At 62.0% G+C, this 23,672-nt stretch overlaps 5 protein-coding genes across 26 annotated transcripts; 2 read left to right on the plus strand and 3 right to left on the minus strand.

Moving 5' to 3' along the window:
- Positions 1 to 58: 58 nt before the first annotated feature.
- Positions 59 to 1,392, minus strand: MRPS34 (mitochondrial ribosomal protein S34). 2 transcript variants are annotated; one of them, XM_036825765.1, is made up of 3 exons: positions 1,008 to 1,392; positions 816 to 858; positions 59 to 775 (listed from the first exon to the last, which is right to left on the minus strand). In XM_036825765.1, exons 1-3 carry the CDS (start codon positions 1,326 to 1,328, stop codon positions 435 to 437), a joined length of 705 nt encoding a protein of 234 aa, XP_036681660.1. In that variant the 5' UTR covers positions 1,329 to 1,392; the 3' UTR covers positions 59 to 434. The 2 variants fall into 2 exon arrangements, with proteins under 2 accessions (XP_036681660.1, XP_036681659.1); XM_036825764.1 differs by having other exon boundaries at positions 59 to 727; positions 1,008 to 1,389.
- Positions 1,327 to 5,211, plus strand: EME2 (essential meiotic structure-specific endonuclease subunit 2). Its single transcript, XM_036826747.1, is given in 11 exon segments — positions 1,327 to 1,404; positions 1,517 to 1,688; positions 1,889 to 2,025; positions 2,437 to 2,529; positions 3,234 to 3,325; positions 3,503 to 3,596; positions 3,770 to 3,885; positions 4,062 to 4,125; positions 4,127 to 4,252; positions 4,340 to 4,654; positions 5,126 to 5,211. Coding segments are annotated over 10 exon segments (1,143 nt in total). The 3' UTR covers positions 4,511 to 4,654; positions 5,126 to 5,211.
- SPSB3 (splA/ryanodine receptor domain and SOCS box containing 3) lies at positions 5,088 to 11,323 on the minus strand. Of its 17 annotated transcripts, none has more exons than XM_036825745.1 (7): positions 11,232 to 11,323; positions 9,799 to 9,936; positions 6,769 to 6,938; positions 6,494 to 6,681; positions 6,312 to 6,414; positions 6,054 to 6,234; positions 5,088 to 5,892 (listed from the first exon to the last, which is right to left on the minus strand). In XM_036825745.1, exons 2-7 carry the CDS (start codon positions 9,861 to 9,863, stop codon positions 5,232 to 5,234), a joined length of 1,368 nt encoding a protein of 455 aa, XP_036681640.1. In that variant the 5' UTR covers positions 9,864 to 9,936; positions 11,232 to 11,323; the 3' UTR covers positions 5,088 to 5,231. The 17 variants fall into 17 exon arrangements, with proteins under 17 accessions (XP_036681640.1, XP_036681636.1, XP_036681649.1 ...); XM_036825741.1 differs by having other exon boundaries at positions 6,769 to 6,943; XM_036825754.1 differs by having other exon boundaries at positions 6,109 to 6,234; positions 6,769 to 6,887; positions 11,232 to 11,322.
- A 362-nt stretch (positions 11,324 to 11,685) lies between these two features.
- NUBP2 (nucleotide binding protein 2) lies at positions 11,686 to 17,079 on the plus strand. Of its 5 annotated transcripts, none has more exons than XM_036825761.1 (7): positions 11,686 to 11,774; positions 14,195 to 14,313; positions 14,408 to 14,606; positions 15,349 to 15,503; positions 15,619 to 15,729; positions 15,858 to 15,904; positions 16,465 to 17,079. In XM_036825761.1, the coding sequence occupies exons 1-7, from the start codon at positions 11,759 to 11,761 to the stop codon at positions 16,484 to 16,486; spliced, it is 669 nt and encodes a 222-aa protein (XP_036681656.1). In that variant the 5' UTR covers positions 11,686 to 11,758; the 3' UTR covers positions 16,487 to 17,079. The 5 variants fall into 5 exon arrangements, with proteins under 5 accessions (XP_036681656.1, XP_036681655.1, XP_036681653.1 ...); XM_036825758.1 differs by having other exon boundaries at positions 11,687 to 11,774; positions 15,835 to 15,904; XM_036825759.1 differs by having other exon boundaries at positions 11,687 to 11,774; positions 14,468 to 14,606; positions 15,835 to 15,904.
- A 913-nt stretch (positions 17,080 to 17,992) lies between these two features.
- On the minus strand, positions 17,993 to 21,381 carry IGFALS (insulin like growth factor binding protein acid labile subunit). The gene is made up of 2 exons (XM_036825063.1): positions 21,087 to 21,381; positions 17,993 to 19,965 (listed from the first exon to the last, which is right to left on the minus strand). Exons 1-2 carry the CDS (start codon positions 21,100 to 21,102, stop codon positions 18,161 to 18,163), a joined length of 1,821 nt encoding a protein of 606 aa, XP_036680958.1. The 5' UTR covers positions 21,103 to 21,381; the 3' UTR covers positions 17,993 to 18,160.
- Between the last annotated feature and the right edge of the window lie 2,291 nt (positions 21,382 to 23,672).

Consider the following 23,672-nt stretch of genomic DNA (forward strand, 5'->3'; position numbering starts at 1 on the left):
ACAGCCCTGCCAAGAGCCCGCTTTGGTATCCCAAACTCAAAGAAGCCACATCCCAGGGCTGCTTCATGTGCCTTTATTCGCGTTCAGTTTCTACCTGGGTCCCGGCAAAGGCAACAGGTCATAAGGAGGGAAGCCAGCGTGGAAGTGACAGGAGCCAGCACCGGGGCTCCAAAACTGCGGGCCCTGCTGCTTCCGGCTTTCCCCCAGCAGCCACCTCCTGCGAGGCCCCCTCAGTCAGATCTGCGTGTTGGGGCAGCGGGAACAGAGGAAAGACACAAGGTGCAAGGTCTGACCCCACCCTTTTCCAAGAAAATGTAGAACCTCAACAAGTCACGGGGAGGTAGGATCCAAGCTCCCAGGGGGCTGATTCAGGTGTAACTGAAAATGGTGGCCACTGGCTTGCACCCTGGCGGCAGCCTGTCCGCTCTGGCATTTTAGACTGCGGTGCCCTTGGTCTTTCTCTTCGACTCCCGGTTCTCAGGATAGTCCCATGGATCAATGCGTATCCTGTTCAGATTGAGCATGGGCTCCTCCGTGCTGGTGTCTCCATTTCTCTGTCGCTCTGCTAGAATCATTGCGCGGAGGAGCGGCGGATAGGGCACAGTGCGCATTGTGTCCTCCGGCGCCGGCGTGAAAGCGGTGAAGGCCTCCTCCTCGTGCTTGGGCACCAGCCGCCAGTCGTGGTACATGACCTGTTCTATCTCCCGAGGCTCACTCTCCGTCTTTCCTGGGGAAAGAAGGACGAGGCTTCTTGCACACACGTTGGCGGAACAATCTGTTGCCGGCAGCCTCCCCACCGGGTTTGGACGCCTTACCTTTGAAGGTCAGGACGCCCCAGGCCTTCCCGTGGTCCAAGTTCTGCAAAGCAAGTGGGGAGGAGATCAGCTCAGAAAGCTCGCTTGCCCAGGGCTCGGGTGACAGGATATCCTGTCCCACAAAGTCGCGCGCAGGGGAGACAGTGGTGCCCCGCGGTGCCGGGAGCTGAGGGGTGGGCACCGTGCACGCACCTGCGCCGTGTAGTCGGGCCGGACCCGCGTGAGGCGCCAGTAGCACGGCTCGTCATGCTGCCACAGCCAGGACTTGCGCGTGACAAGGCGGCCCAGGCCGAAGAGCGGGAGGCGGCCGAGCAACTGCAGGAGGCGGCTCTCGCGGCGCACGTCGGCCCAGGCTCGCGCGGGCAGCTTGCGGCCCAAGTGCGGCCGCGTCAGCGTCTCGTAGTCCAGGGCGTAGCGCTCCGAATCGCGCGGCCGCTCCTGCTGCTCGCGCAGGGCCCGCACGCGGCGGGCCAGCTCGGCGATCAGCCGCGGCCGCACCTTCTTCCGCGCCATGGCCGGGCAGCCTCCGCGCTCCGACCGGAAGATGCCACCGCGCGCCGCGGGGCGCGCCCGACGCCGGAAGCGGCCGGTGTCCCCCGCAAAGGCGTCCGGGCGCGGCCGGAAGGGGAGAAGAGGCTGGGCGGGCCATGGCGAGGGCTGGGTCTAGGACGCCCGGTGGCTCGCGCTGGGGCCGGGGATAGCTGCAGCCCCCGACCTGGGAGATCTCGGATTCGGACACCGAGGGCCCCGCAGGCGAGGAGGCCGCCGCCAGGGTCCGGGACCCGGCGGAGGAGCGCAGGGCGGCCGCCGAGGTGCTGCGGCGTCTGCGGCCCGAGCAAGCCGTGCGGCGCCTGGCGGTGCTCGTGGACCCAGGTGCGGGCGGGCGCGGGCAGCGGCCCGGGGTGGGGAGCTCGGCCTTGGGGAGCTTGTTTATCTGCGCTCTGGGAGCCGGACGGGAATCAGTATGTTGGTAACACGCTGTGGAGGCTGTGGGGCTGCTGTCCCCACCCAAGTAGTGTCCTCTCGTGGGAGAAGGAAGCAGTGACAGCTGACTGTCCCTCTGCCCCATCCAGCCATTCTGGAAGATGCCGGTGCCGACATCCTGATGGAGGCTCTGGACGCCCTGGGCTATGAGTACCTCGTGGAGCCCGAGCGCTCTGCCTGGAGGCTCAGGTGGAGCAGAGTGAAGCCAGACCCTTGCCCCTTCAGTGTGAGTGTCCTGGGTTTACGGAATGCAGCCCTGGGTTGGGTGTTTTATGTGACAAAGCTCTTTTGAGAGGCAGCTGCAGCAATTGTGTACGTTTTACCTACCAGTAAACTGAGAACGGGGAACGCTGAGTGAGTGATGCACAGGCCACTCTTGGTAAGTTGCGGGCTGAGATCCAGAGCCTGAACGCAACTGCTGCTGAGGGATGCTCCATTCCATCCAGGCTGTGGCCACAGGTGTTGCTGCCCGGCAGACCTGCGCTGCTTTTAGTCTCAGTAGAAGGTGGGACGCTAGGTTTCTGTAGAGCGGTCTGGGAAGAACCTGCGCAAGCCTCAGGACTCCTCGGGTGCCCAGGCCATGGCCCGGGGTGCACGAGGCCAAGGGTGGGCAACAGTGCCCTGTATGTTCCCACAGGTGCCTCCTGAGGTGTGGGCTGCGGATGAGCAGGACCGGCTGCTGCTGCTGGAGCCTGAGGAGTTTCTGCAGGGCGTTGTCTAGCTGACCCAGGTGCGGGAGGGAGGGAGGAAGGAGTAATCCCTGACCACAGATCGTGAGGGGCTGGGTTCCCTATTTTGGATGTTGTGGGTAAGATGGGGGAAGCCAGCTAGGCTCTTGGCCTGGGAGCAGGTGGGAGCCACGGCTGCTTCTTGAGGGTAGAAGCCAGGATAAGGAGGGTTCTCTTGAGAACTGAGTCAGAAATCAGGTGGTAAACTGCTGAGAGGGGGCCTGGGGACTAGGGCTGCAGGCTGGCTGTGCAGTCCACCTTGTGACACCCAACCGCTCAGCTGCCGCCTGGCGGGAGAAATAGGGATTGCTCAGCTGATGTTTGCACCAGAGTGTCATTAGGTTAGACCCTCTGCCAGGTCCCAGAGTTCAAGGTTCTCCGTTTATCAAGCACCTGTGTATGTCAAGCAAATGCCAGGCTGGGGTGCAGAGGTGGACCAGGAATGGGGAGGAGGGTTCAGTCCAACTCTGCTAGGAGCCTGGGGTGTGCCCGGATTCTTTCATAGATCTTCTTGATCATGTGGGAGGCACAGAGCTGGTTTTCTAAAGAGAGCTGGTTGGGCGGAGGAGTCCACCCCTGTCTCCTCCCAGCACCGCGGGGTTGTTCTTGGGCTCACTCCCCTGCTTCCTGCAAACTGGCGGTTGCCGGTGGGCCCCGCCTGCCGCAGCCCCGAGGAACAGGTGTGGTAAACCTTCTTGGCTTGCAGACATGTGGCCCAACCTGTTCTGTGCCCTGGATCACTCCTGAGAGCCCTGCCTGCCTGCACCTGGCTGTCATTGGGCTGGATGTTTACCTGTGGTACCGGTTACCCTAACACCCTTAGCCAGCCTGCCTGGGATGGGAGAGTTCGGGCGAAAGGCAGGGGTGGCCCTGGGGGCTGGTGTCACAGCTAACCCTCTCCCTTGGGTGGGCTCTGGGGGCGGGAGGAGAACTCATGGAGGGTGGGGAGCCAGAGGGACGGTCACCTCTGCATAGGTCTTACCAGTCCAGCACCCAGGAAATATGGCAGCCAGAGCGTCCAGCGGTGGCTAGTGCCAAGGTGGCAGTTGGCTGGCCCGAGGTGGAGGAGGTGAGGACAGTTGGGTTGGGCCAGATGGTTGGCATGGGCTCTGGCCCTTGGGCTGCTCTCCAAGACCCAGCAGGGGCTGGTTTGGCACGTGGGTGGCATGCGGGGTTGGTCGCAGCTGGGTGTCCCCCATGGGAACCCTCTGACCCACACCCACGGGCTCATCTCCTTCTCAGGCCCTGGTGCTCCTGCAGCTCTGGGCAAACGTGGATGTGCTGTTGGTGGCCTCCTGGCAGGAGCTGAGTCAGCATGTGTGTGCCTTCACCAAGGCCCTCACCCAGCGTCCCTTCAAGTGTGTGACCCTCACCCTGCTGGGGGCTGCAGCAGGAGGGGTGGGAGTGCCGGGCGGGGTGGCACCTCTCTGGCCTCTAGAGCAGAGGGGGCTGAGGGTTTTGTTGAGCTGGGGGCGGGGCATTCAGGAGAGGTGATGAAGAGTCTAGGCACTTCCCTGCATCCTCCCCTTCCCAGGCAGTCCAGGGAGTCTGGGGCCTTTTCCTTCTGCACCACCGGGCGCTGGGCAGCAGCCGAGAATAGTGGCAAGAGATGGCACCGGCCTGCGGGGGGCCTGGTGGCAGCAGATCAGGCAGTTCAACTGCGTCAGCCCGGCTGTGGCCAATGCTGTTGTCGCTGCCTTCCCCTCCCCCTGCCTTCTGCAACAGGTGGGCCCCCCGCCCCCCCAACCAGACTCCCAGATATGGAGGCCAGGTCCCCGAGGCCTGCCCCGCCCATCCCTGTGCCTGCCCTAGGTGTACGTGGCCTGTGGCATGGAGCAGGAGCGCCTAGCCCTCCTGGCTGACCTCCCTGTGAAGATGGGCGAGGATGTGCAGCCCCACAGGGTGGGACCTGACCTCTCCCGCCACATCTGCCTCTTCCTGACGACCACCAACCCCAACCTCCTGCTGGACCTGGGCTCCTGACCACGCCTGTGGTACCAGATGGGCCCTTCTCCCACCTACTGGCAGGACTGAATGCAGCCCGCCCAGGGAACAAACTAGAAACCACGAGCGGTGGTGTGCGGGAGCAAGACACCCAGTACGACCTGCACCGGGGCTCTCAGGCAGGTCTGACCCCAAGATGGCGCAGGAGGGGCAGCAGAGAAAGTTCTTGCATAACTGGGATGAGCAGAAGAGGAAATTCTCTCCAGGAGATACCAAGCCAGCTGGAAGGTCTGGAGAAGATGGGGGCAGGGCTCATATGCCCTGGGCCCTGTACACACTGGCAGAGGGGCTGCTAGCCAGCTAGGACAGGCAGGAAGGGCTGGGCAGCGCCTCAGGGCCCCACAGAGCAAATGCCGGTCACCTGGAGGCTGCGGGGGCAGGGGAGGCGGGCACCTTCAGAAAGGAGAAGCATTAAGACAAGGTCTTGAGGGAGAAAAAAGAACCAGGCCGTCACTCCTCAAGGGTGCTGTGACCCCCCCCAACAGGAGAAAAGCTGTGGACACCTGTCAGCCCCAGGCCTCGGTCCGACCCCTTTCGTTCCATAGGTATGTAAGCATCAGATGTAAACTCTAAGTTTATTACGGTTGTTTTCAGCCTCAGACGAGAGGAACAGCAGCTGACAACATGCAAAGCAAGTTATGAAAAACCCAAGGCCGGCGGCGACAGCAGGAAGAGCCGACCTCTCACAAAGCCATCCTCCTCACAGGCAGCAGACGAGTCTCCCAGGCCTGCAGCCCGAGTCTAGACATGCTGGGGCAGCAGCTCCCCAGAGACTCTGAGAAGGAAAGTGGCTGCTCCCACACCCGGCACAGGAAGCAGACAGACTAGGAAGTCCGGGTCTCCGGATCACAGGGATAACGGCCCCGGAGCCCCTGTAGCAAGGCCTCTCCCAGCCGGGTGGCAGGGGGGCAGCCGAGACAAACCTTGGTTCAGTCCTCCCTCTCCTGTTGCCCTGGAGGGTGGTCCAAAGGGAGAAACAGAAAACGCCATCCCAGCTGTAGAAGGCAGTTTTCACTGGGAAACAAGCTAGGTCCTTCGGCAGCGCTTCCTCTGGCAGCGCCGGGTCTCGGGGCTGCTGGGATTGGCTGTGGGCGAGGGCGCGGGGGGCTTGCGGTGGCCGCAGCTCATGCTCAGGACCCAGCCCAGCTTGTGGTGCAGCACCTGCTTGAGGCCGGGTGGCAGGGGCAGGCCCTCGAGCGTGTCCCCAGAGTCGGGCCGCAGCTGGCGCAGGCGGTAGCAGCACAGGTACTGCAGGGAGGTGATGCTGGCACAGGAGCGGATCACCTTCATGCTGCTCTTGGCCGCCGTGGAGCACACCATCGGGTAGAACCTCTTGTTCTGCAGCTTGGTGGCTGCCACTCCTGGGGGTGGGGAGGTGGCACAGCCTGAACCCTAAGCTCAGGCTCTCCTAAGGGGACGAAGGATGCTGGGATTTCCACCTACCCGCCGCCCTTGCCCGGTTCTGGGGACCCTGGGACCTCAGGCTTCTGCAAGGATGGCCTTTCAGGGCCCTCAGCCTCACCAGGAGCTCAGTGGCAGCCACACTCTGCGGGCACATGTCAAAGTCACGCCCTCACCTATGCACTTCCTGTTCTTAAAAAAGGTCAGCGTCCCATGCCAGGTGTCCAGGTGCACGCCAATGATGGAGCCCTGGCCGAACCGGGAGGAGAAGCTCGTCTTGTCGCCCTTGTGGTGGAGGAGGCCTGGGGGCAGCAGGGTCGGGGTGAGCCCTGCAGCCTCGGGGCCCCCCAGCCCCGCCCACCCTGGGGACCCCACGCACCCGTGTAGGAGAGGCCCCAGCTGTCCTCGTCCCGGCCGAGCAGGCTGCAGAACGTGTGGTGGTACTTGTCCAGGTCCACGTCCGATGTCCCGATGCCCACCATCTGGGAACAGCGGGACTGGCAGAGGGGGCTGGGGACCAAGGTGCCCGGCATCCCTCTCCCCACCCTGCCGGCCACTTACCATGTCAGTGCCGTAGACAGGCGAGGTCATCTTGATCTCCCAGAAGTGCTGGCCCTCCCCCAGCTCCTTGGTGCCCCGGATGGCCGCTGTGCCACAGCTGTACTCCATGTGGAAGTTGACCTTCCGGTTGTCACAGCTCAGCAGGGTGGCTGAGGACTTATTCAGGTCATCCCAGACCCAGTCAAAATCTGCGAGAGAAGAGGCCCAGGCTCGGCAGGCTCCCCCCACACCCTGGCCAGGAGGTCCACCCACCCGTCGCAGGCCCTCACACTCACACTCGTCCTCCTCCCCGCAGCGGCAGTCCCTGCCCCGGTGGGCAGCGTGCAGGCTGCCGCAGAAGGCCTCACTCTGACTGTCACAGTCGCAGAAGGACTCCCCGGTCACAGGCACAGCGCTGGGGATGGATGACGGCAGAGATGCATACTCGGGGTCGGAATCTGAGTCGCTGTGCTGAGGGGAAAGGGCCAGCTGTTCCCGCCTCCTGCCCTCCGCCGGCCCAACCTACCCCTTCCCCCACCTGCCCTGCCACCCACCCCAGGCCCACGGGTGAACGGCCAGACGCCCCAAGGAAGGGATCTGGGGCTTTGGCCTCAAAGGGCCTCCTCAGGTCTCAAGGGCTCAGCCAGACAGCCACAGTGACCCTGGACACCTCTTCTGGCTCAGGAGCTGCAAGGGGGCCTCCTTGCCAAAGGCCTACCACGCCGGTGGCTTCCTGGGAGTGGAGTAGAGGGCCCCGGAGGCCCAGCCACTAATAAGCCACAAGACGGGGCTGCATGCTTAGCCATCGTCATTGTCCAGAGAACATCTAGATTGTGATAAACGGGAGCATGACAGCAAAGTCCACTGCTGACCTAATGAAGGCACCTAGTCTCCCCGTGGCAGCAGCTGGGCTCCAGGGGAGCCGATGGCCGTGGCAGGGCCTGCACACCTGTCTCAGGCCGTGGCCCCCTTGTCCGTGCAAGGGTGTGCTCTCAACCCCCATCACAGGACCCTGACGAGCGAGCCCTGTGGTCTCAGGCTGCGGCAGGAAAACATTCAGTTGGGCCTTGGCCCTCTGCATGTGGCTCTCAGTCCTCACAGAACGGACTCCAAGCCTTGAGGGCCTGATCTTGGCCCAGGGGCCAGACGCCAAGGCTGAGCTGGTCTGGTTCCGGGGACCAGTTGACCCACAGACCCTCCTGGAGGCCAGCGAGGGTGCCTCTGTACACCTTGTTCCTGTTCTGGAGCCACGTGGGCCCCTCAAGACACCCACCCAGGCTCTGACGTCTGGCCGACCAGTGAGGGCCTGGGGGTCTCAGGTCCCGGGGTGCAGGCAGCCTCTGCATGCCTGCTCTCCGAGCCCTCCCAGCTTCGCCTGGGGTCCTGGTGCGGCTCTGGCCTCCACCCTCACTCTCCTGGCCTCTGGGTGCTCCTCTGGCCCCCCTGAAATGCCCTCCACACAGCGGTCTGGGTGACCTGTTCAGACCTGGGAATCCTGCTGCCTTGAGAACAAAGCCCACAGACTTACTCTCATCAGAGAATATAAGACCCCCTCCCTGCCCAGCCTCCTCCTCTGCCCTGTCCACCCCTGTCCCCATGGGGCAGGGGTGGGGGTCTGTTTGCCCCTGGATGGCTTTCAGATACCACTTCAAAGAGGCTCTTCCAGCCTCTCACACTGCGTCCTCTTCCTTCTCCTCTTCCCTTCTCGTAGGCTTCCCTGACGCTCTTCTGGGTCCTGCTCACCTGCCTCCTCCCACCGGAACTGAGTTTCTTTGTTATTACACTCAGCCCCAAGTGCCACACAGGAGCTCTGGGAACCGATGGCAGAGACAGCTCAGGGAGCAAGGAGGTTGAGCCCCAGTTGGAGACAGACAGCAGCAAGGGCAGTGGCAGCAGGCCCAAAGCACCCCGCTCGCGGGGAAGAGCAATCCCCCACAAGTCAAGGCAGGCCCACTGCTGCCAGAGGAGACAATCCCTTCCCACTGAGTCAGGAGCCAGGGGCACAGACCTGAGCACTGCTGGCCCCGGGGGTCACACTGCTTGGCACCCAGCACACAACCCCCTGTGCAGAGGGCAGACCCAGCCCCACCGCAAGCTGTAAGGAGAGCTTAGAGTAGCGAAGACAGGGACATGTGTGTTCGGCCTTCAAAGGTGCTGGGGTGACACGCTCTCTCCATCCACACATGCACACAAGTACTCCAGGCCCATTAGGTGACCGGATGAGCCACAGGTGCGTATCAGACACCGCACCCCCAGCCCCTGGACACCTCCCACATCCCACAGCGATGAGCCAGAGAGGCAGGGACAGACAGGAGAAAAGACTGCTCCAGGTCACGTGGTCAGTGGAAGCTGGAGGTGGGACAGGAATGCAGGCCGGGGCCTTTCGCTGGCCTGGGCAGGGAGCTAAGGGAGGCCCCAGGAAGGGGACCCAGGATGTTGCCTCCAATTCTGCCCCAAGCCCTGGTGCTTCTACGGGACTCAGCTGCCTTCACTGAGGGCTGGGGGAGGATAGGCACCTGTCCCCACCCAGACACCTGGCTGAGCCAGGGCACCCAGGCAGGGTGGCTGTGACAGAGCAGAACCAAGTCACCCGAAGATCACCCTGAAAACAACAGAGGTGACTCAGGGCAGAGCCAAAGCCCAGCTCTGGTCTGAGAGGTTCAGGAAACTGACTTGTGAAGCCCTCCCCACATGCCCCCCACGGCAGGCACAGAGGCCACACAGCCCTGCCACCCCTCCCCTGTGGTGGGAGTCAGCGTGGTGAGGCTCTGGTTGCAAACCCCTCAGGTCCATCAGGAACCTGCACTGCAGACAGACAGCTGAGCCGCCCTCCTCACGGCCTCTGTGTTCCTGGGCCTCGCAGAGCTCAGGGTCCTGAGCACAGGAAGGCTCAGGAATGTTGGTCTTTAAAGATCAAAATTCTTTTTTTAGATGCATATACACAAACGTTGAGTACAGACTTCAACAGGCAGAGAAAACGTCCAGAAGGTTGCACACAGAGGTAACAATAGCTACCCTTGAAAAGCAGTTGGGTAAATGGAATGGAGAAGTTTTAGTTAAATGAACTGACCAAAGTACCCACTGACACCCTCTTCAAAGAAAAAAGTCTACAGAGGAACGTAGTATATGCCTTGAGGTCCTGCCACCCAGGGCCACGTGTGTCCTTAACCAGTGTGAAGAGCCTGGGGGAGCAGAAGCAGAGCGCACGCAGGGGACGGTCTGCTAAGGCTGGCCCTGTTTTCTGCCCTCAGAGGCATCTTTCTCTTTCAGTCTCAGTTCAGGCAATGTTTAGTCCAGCCATGACCACCTCACCCACTGGAACCTACCTGCCCATCAGAGTCGTAGCCCCAGTTGGTGGACCCTGCCAGAGCCACGGCCCGGGCATCCGCATCTCGGCGAGCTGCGCTCAGGACAAAGTGCCATGCTCTGCTGCTCCGTGGGCGCCTGGCCATGGTGGGCAGGATCTGGAAGAAAGCACAAGGTCTGAGCAGAGAAAGACATATGACACACCGGTAGGTCCCCCAGCACCCCCTGCACTTGGCCCCCAGACTGTGCCAGCCCACCCAGGGTCCAGAACTCTCTTCACAAGCTCATACCTCACTCCAGTGTCCGAGTACCTTGATGAAACCCAGGTAGAGAGTGTGGAATGCCATCCTGACATCCATGACTCTCAAATGCCTAGCTCAGCCCCTCTCCGAGCTCGGCCTCAGGAATGCAAGTGTCCCTCCTGCACATCCCTCAAGCATCTCAAACCTTGCCTGCCCCTCCTCCATTCTCCATTTTGACAAACGGCATTTCTAGCCTCCGAATTCCTCATGCCAGACACACAGCAGTCATCCCCAACACTTCTTTCCTCCCTCCCACCATGGCCTCACAGCCCTCCGCGCCCCACACCATCTCCGAAACATGTCCTGAATCCCTCTCCACCCCTGCTGCCACCTTGCCTGCCCCACCCGCACACAACTCGTCTTCGCTCTGGCTCCTCCCACTTCATTCACTACAACCGAGCTTTTTTTGAAATACATATCTTAAAATTTTAAATTAACGAGTTTTTAACTCTTCAGGGCTTGCCACTGTTCTTCCAATAAAATGCAATATCCTACAAAGCCTACAAGTTCCGGCCCTGTTCCGGCTGGTAGCTCTTTCCAGCCCTTCGCCCACAACGCTTTCCCCACAACGCTTTCCCCTCCCCTCTTTGGCTCTCAACTTCCATGCCCGACTTACAGTAATAAGTCGCCCTCTGTGATCGTCTACTTCCCGGCTCTGCCCTGGTTTGAAATCCCCAGGAGGGCCCTGCCACGACCCCGAGGGGCGGCAGTGAATGGGCGCAGGCAGAGCTTTTGAGGGATAGGAGCCCGTCTGCAGACCAGGGTTGGTTACTGGAACCGGCCAGAGTGGGCCCGGCCTACTCCTCGCCCGCCACCGCCGCAGCAACAGTAAGCGCCAGGCCGTGCACGCGCAATGCACGGCCCCGAGACTGACCCCGCTGCAGTAGGGGTCGCTTCCCCATCAGGCATCGCACTGTCTCAGGATCGGTGGGGTTGCGGGGTTCCTCCCGCCCGCCGCCCCGCCCGGCCTGCGGCGCAGCGCCTCGCCAGCCTCGCCCGGCCCTGCCGCCGCCGATGCCGCCGCAGGAACAAAGGCGCGCCGGCCCCGCCGCCCGCAGCTCCGAAAGGTCGGCGGGCGCGGCGGGGTCGAGCCGGGCGGGGCGGCCGGGCCCGGGAGACCCGGGGAGGCGCGGACGCGCCCAGCCGCTCACCTGCAGCCGCTCTGCGCCGCCGCGCTCAGCCCGGCCTGCCGTGCCCTACTTTCCGCTCCCGAGCGAGACGTAAACAATCCCCTCCCTCGCGGCCCGCCCCCTGCGCGGCATTGGCCCCGCAGCGCGCGCGGCCCGGGGCTACGGGTGAGGGGCGGTCCTCGCGGCACACGCCTCTTCCTGAGAGGCTGCTGGATCTGTCAATCCTGATCCGACGTCCCCATTGGCCACATCTCAAGCGGTCGGAGACAAGGCCCGCGCGCCCATTGGACGCGGGGCGAGGAAAAGAAGCGGCCTCACGCTGGGGCGTTGACACGGAAGTGGGTCTAGGTCCTGTACGTCGTCCGCGCCGGAACCTGCCTGCACCCCCTCGTGAGATCTGATTGGCTGAAGATAGCGTGAATGGGCCTATCAAGGGGAGCCAGGGGGAGGGTTCGCGCTGCCCATTGGTCCGAAGGCACTTTACTCAGGCAGGGAGGCGGACTGTGCGAGGAGGAAGTGGCTGGAAGCCGTGCGGCCACCCGGGTGGGATGGAGGCGGCAGCAGGTGAGTATGCTGGGCTGCGGGGCGTTTTCGGTCCGCGGGCGCCGAGGGAAGAGGGAAGGGGCCGGCCCGCAGCTGCTGGTCAGGGCTCCGGGTTTTAGCACACCGTCTGATTTACAGTGTAAAGGTCTCAGAGGTGCTCGCGTGCGTCATTACGGCGCTTAGAAGGAAGTCTTGTTTGAATAAGGAGCTCTAAGAAGGAGAAACTGGAACGTCACATACTCGCAGTTGTTTGTAGAAGTATTATTCTGCTTTTTAAGCCTTGAGATATATATATATAAAGGAAAGTTGCGTGGGACGGAATATGTACATTGGGCACAATCGGATTCGCACAGCTTAGCCACGTTATCTTCCAAAAGACCTCAGGTCTGGTACCATGAGCACAAAGCTCTTACAACGCTGGATTCATCCATCGGATTATAAATGTAACGCTGGAGAGAAAAATCTGAAAAAGTTTGTTATGATAAGGGCAGACTTGCTACAAGGTGAGAGGAATAGCTTCTAGATTGATGGATGAAGGTTTCTCTTTTAACTAAGGGGGAAATGTACATGGAAAGTAGAAAAGCCTAACGGGCTTTGCAGTAAACCTCCCTGTGCCCAGAGGCAACTCCTGGTGTCACTCGTATCTTTCTGGAAAGATTCTTTACATACAAAAACTTCCATATTTGTCCAGCGTATCAAATAATCATGGTTTGGTCGGACTTAAGGTTTGACTGGGCTTTTTATCCATACAGGGTGCCCTTTACTTCCCTCCATGGGGAGATACTGCTTTCCTTTGCCCCTTCCAGGGCAGCCTCTTACATCTAATAGGCACTCGGATTATCGTTGATAATCTGTTTATAAACTTTTTCAGTATTCTTACAAGTGAAAGTTTCTTGTGGTTGGCTCCTAAGGATTGTTGTGTGAGAAGTGACTTGGGAGCAGCAGTGTCCTGTGTGATGCTCAAGCAGATAAAGTTCCCCAGTCCCACCAGTGAGGAGAGCAAGTCTTCACTATTAGGGGCTTGGCAGTGCAGCACCCGCACGAAGGGCGAGTAGGAATCAGGACCCACATCTGGCTTGTTCTTTCCCTAGTTTCTACCAGACCACCCCTCCCCACACCAAAGAAAGGTGAAATTGATTCCCAAGTACTTTTTGATATTAAAGCAATTTAAGTAATAGCCTTTTAAGTTGACGCAGAGGTAGCCTGAGGCATGGTGTCCAAGGTATTTGTAGGCAATGATCTGGGTGGTTGGGGGGGCGCCCTTTCCTTGTCACCTTATGAGATCTCTCGGCCCCCAGTACCAGACGGAGACCCAGGACAGGCGCTAGAACGCATTTGTGACAAAGACCTGCTGGAAAGCCAGGCCAGGAGCACTGTTGAATTCTTTCTAGGGAGGCTTTGGTGGCGGGGGCCTTTGAACCTACCCATGAGAGATGGGTCAGGAGGGGGGACAGTGCTTATTCACCTTTCATTGAGCCCCTCCTGGGGACCCGGGTATGCAGTGAGGGTGGTGGAGTGAGTGAGCAGCTTGCTGCAGGCCAGGCAGGAGTCTCAATGGTGAGGTCCTAAGGGCGCTGGGGCAAGAAGTTGGGCATTTTGCAGGGGGCTTAGGGTTGTTTGTATGCAGATGGCAACTGCTGTGGGGAGGCAGGGATTGGAATGGTTAGTATTTACAGGGTGGTATTTCAGGCTCATTGAAAGGAAGAGCAGCTGGGGCAGAGCGACCAGCAGGGCTTCCCAGAGTGGTTGGGCCCGAGCCTGCCTGGGGCATGGCACTGATGCCTTGGCCACCCTTGTGTACCCAGGGTTTCTTAAGGCACGACCTTCAGCCATCCAGGTGACCTGACGTCCGCACCCACACGATTGTGGTTGCTTCCGCAGAGCTGTGGCCTCCCTCCTGAGAACTGGAGGCCAGGGCTGCCTTGAGTGCCTCTTCTGACCCCAGGGGAGGGGGCTGGGCACCTACAGATCAGACCTCAGAGCCGTGAGTGCTGCCCTGGCACAGGTGTACTTCCTGACTGTAACGAGTGCCCTATTTACGTTAGTCTCCACCCATTTCCCTTGGAATCAGCTGGGAGTCTTTGGCTCGAATTGGCCTTTGCTGGCCTTGTGCGCATGAGCTCACAGGTGCACATGAGCTCACAGGTGTGCATGCTAGAAAGAGGAGCAGTTTGAGGCATTTCCTGCCCTAGCAGCCCTGCCCCAAACAGAGTGGGAGCAGCCATTTTTGAGGAACTGGTAGGTTGGGTCTGGGGCCTGCTGGAAGCCCTTTCGCGGGGGCGTGTTTGCTCATGCCGGGGTGATGGAGCAGGTCTCAGGACTGCCCTGGTCTCAGGACCTGGGATGTAGGAAGTACCTGGTGACCCCTCAGTGAATGAGCATGGAGGGCGGCTGGTACGAAGGAGAGCCCTGCCCTCCTCCCCTGTTGTCCTTCTGACTAGAGCCTGGAAACCTGGCCGGCGTCCGGCACATCATCCTCGTTCTCTCGGGAAAGGGGGGTGTTGGGAAAAGCACCATCTCCACGGAGCTGGCCCTGGCCCTGCGCCACGCAGGCAAGAAGGTGAGTGCCTCCCATCTCCTGAGCCGCCACCCCTGCCCCTTGTGGGCCTTGGCCGGTGCCCTGCATGCCGCGTGGACGTCCCGCCTCCTTGCAGGTGGGTATCCTCGACGTGGACCTGTGTGGCCCCAGCATCCCCCGCATGCTCCGGGTGCAGGGCAAGGCTGTGCATCAGTGCGACAGTGGCTGGGTGCCTGTCTTCGTGGACCAGGAGCAGAGCATCTCCCTCATGTCTGTGGGCTTCCTGCTAGAGAAGCCGGATGAGGCAGTGGTGTGGAGAGGCCCCAAGAAGAACGGTAATGACCGGCCAGGGGACAGCACTGTCAGCCTGCTGGCCTCCCCAGCTGCCCTCTTGGTGCAGGAGCCCCAGGGCTGCTGGCTCTCCTCCACACAGCCCTCCCCCCACAGCACCAGCCTCCGGTAAAGTTCGAAAGACTCTAGTGCTGGCCTTTTCATTTCCAAGACTCTCCCGCCGTGCACCTGAGCAGTCAGCCCGCAAGTATTCAGACAGCGGGCCTGGGGGGCAAGAGCGTGAGACCCAGCTGTGAAGCCTTCAGCCACCTGGTCCATCCCCTGGGGCTCAGACCACCCAGCGTGGGGTGCCTGTTGGGGCTCTGGTGCCTTTGCACAAGCAGATGGCATTAAACTCCCTCTAGTAGGCAGAGCGAGGCTGCCGGGTGTGAGAGCAAGCTCAGGGTGGGGGCTGCTTCCAGGACACGCTGGCGTGGCATTTCACCGCAGGCCACCTCTCGGGCACAGATACCCGCCCCAGGAGGGTCCGCGCTAGCCATCCTCAGCTAAGGCCCGAGCAGAAGCCCTAGGGGTAGGGTGGGGAAGGGTCTCCCCACCTTGCTGTACTCATCCTGCCCCTGGTGAGGAATGGCACACGCAGCTCTCGGGGTGCCCGGTGGTACCGGAACCCACAGACACCGCCCTGCCCCAGGGCTGGGAGGAGGCAGCGGACTTCATGTGACCCCTTTGTGAGACCCTGCCTCGCCTGCTCTCTCCCCGACCCCGGGCCACCCTGGGTCTCCACAGCACTGATAAAGCAGTTTGTGTCCGATGTGGCCTGGGGGCAGCTGGACTACCTGGTTGTGGACACGCCCCCGGGGACCTCTGATGAGCACATGGCCGTGGTGGACGCCCTGCGCCCCTACAGCCCCCTGGGGGCCCTCGTGGTCACCACACCCCAGGTACTACGGGAGCACCCTCACCCTGGGGCAGGTGCTTTGCCCTACTCTTTCTGCTCATCTTGGCTGAGTTTTCGGGATGCCCATCAGCTGGTCCCGTCTCTTTCCTGGTCTCCAGGCAGTGTCCGTGGGGGACGTGAGGCGGGAGCTGACCTTCTGTAAGAAGGTGGGGTTGCGGGTGATCGGGGTCGTGGAGAACATGAGCGGCTTCGTCTGCCCACACTGCGAGGTGAGTTGTAGGAAGTTGCAGGAAGTCGGGGGCGTGGGTGGTCGGCCCCTCCCCTTCGAGGGTGGTGAGAGGCCTGGAGGTGGACCCCGCACCTCTGTGTTCTAGGAGTGCACCAACATCTTCTCCAGGGGAGGCGGCGAGGAGCTGGCCAGACACGCTGGAGTCCCCTTCCTGGGTGAGCGAGCCAGGGCTGCCCCGGGGCCCCTGCTCTAGGTGGCCTTACCTCCCTACGCCTCCTGCGCCCAGGGAAGAGAAGAGGAGGGTGGAAAGTCCCATCCTCCCTGAGCTGCGAGTGTCAGCTAATCTCTAACAAATTGGTTCCCACCAACTGGACAGAGGCAGCCCCCCGGGCTTTGAGTGGGCGTCCACGGCTAAGACGCCTGCTGAGACCACGGAGGTGCAGAGGGGCGGCCGAGGCTCTGCGAGCCTGTATCAGGGACACCGTGGGTGGCACGGGACCATGTCCCCAGCACTCGCTCTGTGCTTTCTTCCAGTGGCCGGAGCCCGAGAGGTGGTGGGGCCGGGCCTGCTGGGCGGGTTGCTGGCCGTCCCAGTGGAGATTGAGGCCAAGAGTACCTTCCTGCCAGGCACCTCAGCAAGAGGTGTCTGCTCTCGGCTAAAGTGGCACTGCCAGCGGGCTCCTGGGCTGTGGGGAGCGTGGACATGGCCTCCTGGCCCCGGGCTTTGCTCTCACCACCTGGCCCCTTCTCTGCCCCCTTCCCTTCTCTCTCCCAGGCTCTGTGCCCCTGGACCCTGAGCTCACGCGGAGCCTGGAGGAGGGCCGAGACTTCATCCAGGGGTTCCCCGAGAGCCCCGCGTTTCCCGCGCTCTCCTGCATAGCCCAAAAGATTCTGAACGAGGCGCCTGTTGGACTTTCCTGACCGAGGCAGTTTGAGTGTCTCCTCTGTGTGCTGTGGGGCTCGTGCTCACAGCCCAGAGCAGAGGTGGCAGCACGGTTCCTGGAACCCGTGGCCCTGGGCTGCCGTCACCATGTGCTCCTCTCCCCGTGGGCCTGCCCTGGACATTTCTGGTGCTTCAGCAGCATCTCAGCATCAGAGCCACTGACAGTCGGTGGTTCCGCCTGGTTGGCCTGTGGCAGGGCCCGGGGATAGCGTGAGGTCGCGATGCCGTGGCCTGACCTCCCTGGTGGTGCAGCTTGGTACTTACATGCCCCAGACAGACTGGCTGCTCCCGACAGCCAAGTCTCCACGTTGTTCACAAAGCTTGTGTGTCTGGGAGCGCACTGGGCCTATAATCCTGGTGAAACAGGCAGCAGCACCCAGTAAGGTGTCAAACTTGTAATTCAGAGGAGCCCAAAATAAACGCGTCCCACCGCCGTGGTTACAGGTCTGACCTTTCTAGATCATTCTGCTCTGGTCCTGCCTCCCTGGCTTAGTGTCATCATGTCCTGTGGCAGACAGTGTCAACTCCCTAAGTCCCAGGAACTGGGCCAACAGCCCTGTTGTCGACAGGCTCCTGAAGACTCGGGTGAAGATACGTTTGGGGAGAGTTTGTCGGGTAACTTGTGTGAGTGGCCATGCTTGGCCCAGTGAGAGCTAAGTGCCCGCCCCGCCCTCTGTGCTGCGGGCCTGAGGGGTTGAGCTGAAGAGCAGAAAGGTGAGTGTGAAACAGAGTCCTGGGGGTTTTCCCTGCACGTCTCCAAGGCAGGCCAGGAGGGGGAGGTTTTGGAAAGCAGAATGGTGGCATGGTGTGCTGTTCTTCCCAATGGGAGAGATGGGGTGCTCAGTAGAGAATGTGGAACGGTCCCTGGGGCACGGGTGGCAGGGGACCTGGGGAAGCAGCCCTCAGGTACCACTTCGTGGGGGCAGATGGGGAGGCGAGGAGTGTACCAAGGATGGATGTTTCTTGTGGGGGTGTGGGGAGCGGGGCCAGAACTGTTGAGGGGTTTAGCCAGGAGCACAGGGACCTGGAGAGTGAGGGTCTGCACCCCCTCTGGCCCCAGGCTGGCCTCAGCAGGAGCAGCTGGGCCCCAGCGTCCCAGGACCAGGCCACCTCCGAGGACGCTGCCCAGCGAGGGGGGGCTGAGATGGCGAGGTTCCTGGAGGACCTGAGTAAGTGCCCGCCACTCCTCAGGTGGGGATGGGGCCTGGGGACTAGTGGACGAGAAGAGAGTCTGGGCACAGGACAGGAAGGGTTGTGGACAGGCGTGTGGGACCAAGGCAGCCAGAGGTGGGGCAGGCACGGCATAGAGGGGCCCGCGGCCCAGCCAGCACTCCTCCCTCCCTGAGCTCCCCACACAACCTCATACGCGGCCACATTTATTGGGTTGCTTTTAATTGATGATAGCTGGGGAGGCTGTGTCCCCAGTCCTCCTGGTCAGGCCCTCAGGGACCAGGCTGGGGCCCACCGGTCCCAGGTCCATGTCCCCTGGGGTGGCGAGGGCCCGTCCAGACCCCAGGGCGGCCTCCAGTCAGCAGTGGGCAAAGTGGGCCTCGCTGACGTCGCGCAGGTCAAGGCCCAAGACGCTGGGGGGGCTGGCGCAGGTGATGTTGTTGTAGGCGTATGCGGGCGGCTGGCGGTCGTCGTCTCCCTCCGCCATGGCCTGGACAAAGCGGGGCACGACGCCCGGGTGCTGCAGGGTGAAGGCCCTCAGGGCCTTGAGGGGGCAGCCGCAGTCCCAGGGGTTGCCCTCGAGCCACAGGCGCTCCAGGCCAAGGGGCTGCGGCACGAAGGTCCGCAGCGAGTTGTTCCGGAGGCTGAGGTAGCGCAGCCGCCCCAGCGGCGCGAGCACAGTCTCAGGCAGCGCCTCCAGGCGGTTGTGCGACATGTCCAGCCAGAAGATGCGCTGCAGGGGCCCCAGGGCATCCACCGATAGCGCAGACAGCCGGTTGCGGGAGAGGAGGAGGTACTCCAGGTGGCTGAGGCCCTGGAAGAGCTGGCCAGGCAGGTGCGTGAGCTGGTTGGAGGTGAGGTCCAGCTCCAGCAGCTCGGCCAGCCCCCCTAGGCTCTGCTCATCGATGGCCGCAATGCCGTTGTCCTTGAGGAAGAGCCGGCGCAGCCCCGAGAGGCCGGTGAAGGTGTGTGGGCCGAGGCAGCCCAGGCAGCTGCCCTCCAGGTGCAGGCTGTGCAGCTTGCCCAGGCCCTGGAACGCCTGCTCTGGAAGGTTCCTCAGACAGTTGCCAGAGAGGTTCATGACGGCCAGGTTGTAGAGGCCCAGGAAGACGCCCGCCTTGAGCTCCTGGAGCTGGTTGTTGTTGAGCGCCAGCACCTCCAGCTGGTCCAGGCCCTCGAAGGCCTCCTCCGGCAGCTGCCGGATACGGTTGTAGCCGAGCTGCAGCTCCTCCAGGAAGTGCAGGTCCTTGAAGGTCCGGGGCCGAAGGCCGGCAATGGCATTGTGTGAGAGGCGCAGAACGTGCAGGCCCAGCAGCCCCGGGAAGGTGTCCTCCAGGAGGCCACCCACGCGGTTGTGTGACAGGTCCAGCCAGCGCAGCGCCTTCATGCCCAGGAAGGCACCTGGGGCCACGGCGGCGATGAGGTTGTGGTCCAGGTAGAGCTTCTGGAGCTTGGGCAACTTGACGAAGACATTGGCTTTGACGCTCCGCAGGGCATTCCTGCTCAGGTCCAGCTCGCGGAGCTCGCTGAGGCCGCAGAAGAGCGCGGGCTGCAGGTAGGCCAGCTTGTTGCCCGCCAGCACCAGCTCGCGTAGGCTGGCCAGGTCCTGGAACGCAGTGTCGGGCAGCACGGCCAGGCTGTTCCAGCCCAGGTTGAGGTCCCAGAGGTGGGCAAGGCCCCTGAAGAGGCCCTCATCTACTCGGCTGAGCAGGTTGTTGTTGAGGCCGAGCGAGGCCAGGCCCGGCGTGTGCAGGAAGGTGCGGGCCGCCAGGCTGCGCAGTTGGTTCCGCTCCAGGTGCAGGTGGTACAGGTTCTGCAGGCCCAGCAGCGCCTGTGGCTCCAGGCTGGCCAGCCCGCTGCCCTGCAGGTTGAGGAAGCCCAGGCTGGAGAGGTTCCGGAAGGTGGCCGCGGGAATGAAGGAGAAGTTGTTTCCGTCCAGCCACAGGGCCCTGGTGCCGTCCGGGATGCCATTGGGCAGCCGCGTGAGGTTCCGAGAGCTGCAGAAGACGCTGAGCTCATCCGTGTAGTCGTCGTGGCCGCAGGAGCAGACGGCTGGGCACTGGGGGCCCTCGGGGTCTGCCGGTGCCGCGGGCTCCTCTCCCTCCAGGCTGTGGGAGCCCAGCACTGCCCAGGAGACCAGCAGCACCACCAGGGCCGGGCCTCCTGTGGGGAGAGGGGCTTGGGGAGGCAGCACTGAGGCGGCCCAGGATGTGAGCCCAGGGCAAGCAAGACATGGAACCTTCCAGGCCTCAGCCACACACCTGGACCACAGCACACAACCGTTTAGAGAAGGTACTGCTGACTGGACCAGAGAAGGTATGGGCTGAGATCTGCGTCCCCCACTTAAATGGGAAGCGGAGACCAGGCAGGACGACTGGGACCTTATCTGGTTCAAAACCAACTGCCCTTTCCACCCCACAGGACCGACGGGGTGGCAGTGCCTGTTCCAGAGAAAACTGAAGGCTGGGGACCTGGCCACTAGGCCGTGTGTTCATCTGCATCCCCAAGGTGGACACTCAAGCCAGGCTAGGCTGCCAGGCAGGCCTGGAGGAAAGTGTGAGAGAACGTTCTGGAGCAGGCTTGCTGCCCTGATTATCTGGACAGTGAGCTGGATGCCCGCTGCCCCAGCTAGACTCCCGACTGGGGGGTACTCACCTCCGTAGTGTGTCCGGCATGCACCCAGGGACTTGGCCCAGTGCTGGTGTGGGGAGAGGAAGAGGGTGCAGGCCTCAAGGGCAGATGGGGACCCCAGGCCACTGACCCACCAGAGGTTGGGTTGTGGCACAGGACAAAGGATGCCAGGCTCCACAGCAACAATCCCCCATAAGTTCCCCTGGGCACTGGGCTGCCCACCACATCGGGCCTCTCTCTGGTCTCTGAGAGTTCCGGGTCCCAGGGTGGACACACCAGCTGGATTGGGCTAGGCTCCGAGAGGGGACAGGGTGGCAATAGCCTGGCCTCTGAGCAGCTGGGAGGGCAGCACGCCCTGGCCCAGTGGAGGGTCTGAGGCAGGGCCCCTGGGGTGGCAGTGTGGGGGCCCTTCCTCCCCTGCGCTGCCAGCCTGGGCCCTCGGGTAGGAGAGGAGGGGGCAGGAGGCAACAGCGATTCTCCAGGGCCAGGCACCCCACCACCCCAAGTGGCCACATTTCCCCCATGGGCTCCCAGAGCCCCGGCCCACCTAGAGCTGAGCCCTCCCTGGGGGCAGCCCCTACCCCAGTGGGCTTGGGGGCACACGGTCGCCCCCCCCCACCGAAGTGAGTGGCTGGGGCACGTGGGGGCCTCACCTCTCCTCAGGGCCATCCCTCGTGCAGAGCAGGCCGCAGGCGGGCAGGGAGCGGGGCGCGTCTGTTGGGGCCGGCTGCTCCTGCCCTCTGGATTTCCCCACTGCCTCTGGGGCAGCCAGCACCCTTGTCACCGGCCAGCCCAGCCTGCTGGCCCCAGCTCCATTAACCCCCTCCTGCCGGGCTGCCAGCATCAGCACTGAGGCCCAGGGTGCGGATGGCACAGGGGACAGGCTGGGGGCTGCATCTGCCCTGACGCATCTTCAGGGTGCAGGGTGGCCCGGGGTGCAGCTCTGAGGGACAATGGGGGCCCATCCCCCCATCTTCCCAACCCCCCCACCTTCCCATCCCCCTGCAGGGCTGGGCGGAGCAGAGCTGGGGCTGCAGGCAGTGCTGGGCGGGGGTCTCCCTTGGAGCAGCCTGTGAGGGGCTGGTGCTCAGCCGGCCCCCCTGCCTGTGGGTAGGGGCCCCTCAGGGGGCTCCTAGGGTCTTCCCTCCCAGCAGATGGCCATGTGGGAGTTAAGCGGGAACCACATGTCTCTAAATGGGCCTGCCCATCTACCCCCGGCATGCTGACCACTCCCCCCTCCTCCCCATTTCCTAACTGCCTGGGTGGGGTCCTTGTTCAAGCTCCCAGGGGCCTGGCCCAGCCTTGGCTTCTCCCGTGACCTCAGGGTCAGCTGCTGTCTGGCCACTGCCCCTCCCCCTAGCCTCTTCTAGGAATGCTTGGCAGGGCTCCGGCCACTTTGTGTTTGCTTTCCCCAACAATGTCCTCCCAGGAAGAGAGTGGGGGACGGCTGGCCTCGGGGGCGAGGTCTTGTGGCTGTGAGACCAGCCCCCACCAGCAGTGGGCCCCATCCTGCCCTCCAGGGCTCCTTTGGGGCCACGGCCACCCTGCACTGCACAGGCCCTGGGACAGGTACCCAGTGCCCGGCCTGAGGTCAGCCACAGGTCAGACATGGTAAGAAGGGGTGTGGCTGCTTGATTCCGGGTGCCATCCTCCCCTCCACCTGGGGAGCCCTGGGCTCTGCTCTTCCAGATCTGACCACATCTCCCCCGGGCTGCCAGGTGCAGTGGTGCTCTCCAGCCACCCCTCCCTCCTTTACTGAGGACCCTTCCTCTGGCTGCCAGCTGTGCCTGCCCACCAGTCCCTCTGCTCTGCCTGGGGCGGGGGGCCTGTGCTCGGAAGGGGCCAGAAGGCATTGAAAAAGGCAAAACTGAGTCTGGGGAGGGCAAGGCTTGTCGAGGTTTAGGAGACTCTCGAACCTCTTGGTGAGGCAGAGGAGGAAGTCAGGTCTGCCTCCTGAAAGGTACATGGTGAGGAGAGAAGAAGTGAGGTAGGCAGGAGCTGTCCGGGCCCAGGAGAGGCTGGAGCCCAGGCCCGCCCCCCGAGCCTCGTGGCGCCCCCTCCCCAGCTCATCCCGCAGCAGTGCTGAGGGGCGGCTTTCTCTTCCTCCCTTTATTGAGCTTTGATTTTTTTCCAGGTCGTTTCTCAGCTTCTCTTCTGAGAAATTATAGATCTGCAGGGAGAAAGTCCACACCCAGAAATTTACACGGTAAACATACATTTACACAGCAGAAAATGCGGACTCAGCAGGAGTCCGGGGCCATGGGGCCTCTTCACCAGGAAACTCCCCGCATGCGGGCCAGGGGCACGTGCACTGGAAGGAGGGTTAGCATTCCTGTCTCCTCACACTTGGAGGGTTGGGGCTGGAAACTTCCTGTAAATCCCCAGTAGAGCTTGTGTGGCGGAGAACCCTTATCGGGACTGCGGCAGGCGGGTTAGGTATTTGTAAACCTTTCTCGAGTCCTGCGGTAACACTGGTGTTCAGCCCGCTGAGTTCAGAGAAGACCTCTATCCTGGCCGCCCGGGGCCAGCTCTGTCCCTGCTCCCCCAAAGCGGCCAGTCCTGACCCAGGCTGACTACTGCCTTGGCCTCTCTTTCCAGTTCACCCCGAGGGTCCCCCAGAGGAGTCTGGTTTCTGGTCTTCGTGGAAATGGTGTTGTACGGAAGCCCCAGGCCCGGCCACTCGTGTGCCAAGTCATAGCATCCCTTCCCTCCTTCCTGTCGTGGTGCTGCAACCCTGTGGGGTCCTTGTGCGTTTCTGTGGTCCTGAGTGGACCCACTGGGACCAGCCTGTGTCATCCTTGCAGGTAAGGCCACCCCCTTCTTGGGTAGTTAGGGGTCACACCTTCCTGGGGCAATAGGGGTGCCCTCAACACCACCCCCACCCTGTCTACTCTCAGCCCTGAAGGTGGGGGGACAGTGGCTTTCATTGTCCTGTGTTTCTTCAATCACCAATGATGGCAGCTTTTCATAGGGAGGCTCACTGGCCGGTGGATTGTCCTTTTCTGTAAAGTACATGTTTAAGTCTCTTGCTGTCAGTGTGACTTACGTTTTTTTTAAAACTGTATTCTGGATGCAAGCCCCTTGTTAGGTATGTGTGGCCAGTGTTGTCTTCTGCACCGTGGTTTGCATCTCCATTCTCTTCATTGTGATTCTGGTGAGAGTTCTTAATTTTTTTTTTTTAAACTTTTTTTTTTTAATTTATTTATTTATTTTTAATTTATGGCTATGTTGGGTCTTCG

The sequence above is a fragment of the Balaenoptera musculus genome, chromosome 15 (genome assembly GCF_009873245.2).
Source record: "Balaenoptera musculus isolate JJ_BM4_2016_0621 chromosome 15, mBalMus1.pri.v3, whole genome shotgun sequence".
Classification (NCBI taxonomy): domain Eukaryota; kingdom Metazoa; phylum Chordata; class Mammalia; order Artiodactyla; family Balaenopteridae; genus Balaenoptera; species Balaenoptera musculus.

Coding starts and splice junctions, on each gene's coding strand:
- MRPS34 (XM_036825765.1), bottom strand. CDS start 1,328: ATGGCGCGGAAGAAGGTGCGGCCGCGGCTGATCGCCGAGCTGGCCCGC. Junction 859..1,007: donor GGCCCGACTACACGGCGCAG/GTGCGTGCACGG, acceptor CTTGCTTTGCAG/AACTTGGACCACGGGAAGGC. Junction 776..815: donor GGGCGTCCTGACCTTCAAAG/GTAAGGCGTCCA, acceptor TGCCGGCAACAG/ATTGTTCCGCCAACGTGTGT.
- SPSB3 (XM_036825740.1), bottom strand. CDS start 7,553: ATGCAGAGGGCCAAGGCCCAACTGAATGTTTTCCTGCCGCAGCCTGAG. Junction 6,415..6,493: donor CTGTCTACGGCACTGACATG/GTAAGTGGCCGG, acceptor CGCTGTTCCCAG/ATGGTGGGCATCGGGACATC. Junction 5,893..6,053: donor TGGCTGCCACTGAGCTCCTG/GTGAGGCTGAGG, acceptor CCCCACCCCCAG/GAGTGGCAGCCACCAAGCTG.
- NUBP2 (XM_036825758.1), top strand. Junction 14,314..14,407: donor TGCGCCACGCAGGCAAGAAG/GTGAGTGCCTCC, acceptor GCCTCCTTGCAG/GTGGGTATCCTCGACGTGGA. Junction 15,905..16,464: donor CGCTGGAGTCCCCTTCCTGG/GTGAGCGAGCCA, acceptor TCTCTCTCCCAG/GCTCTGTGCCCCTGGACCCT.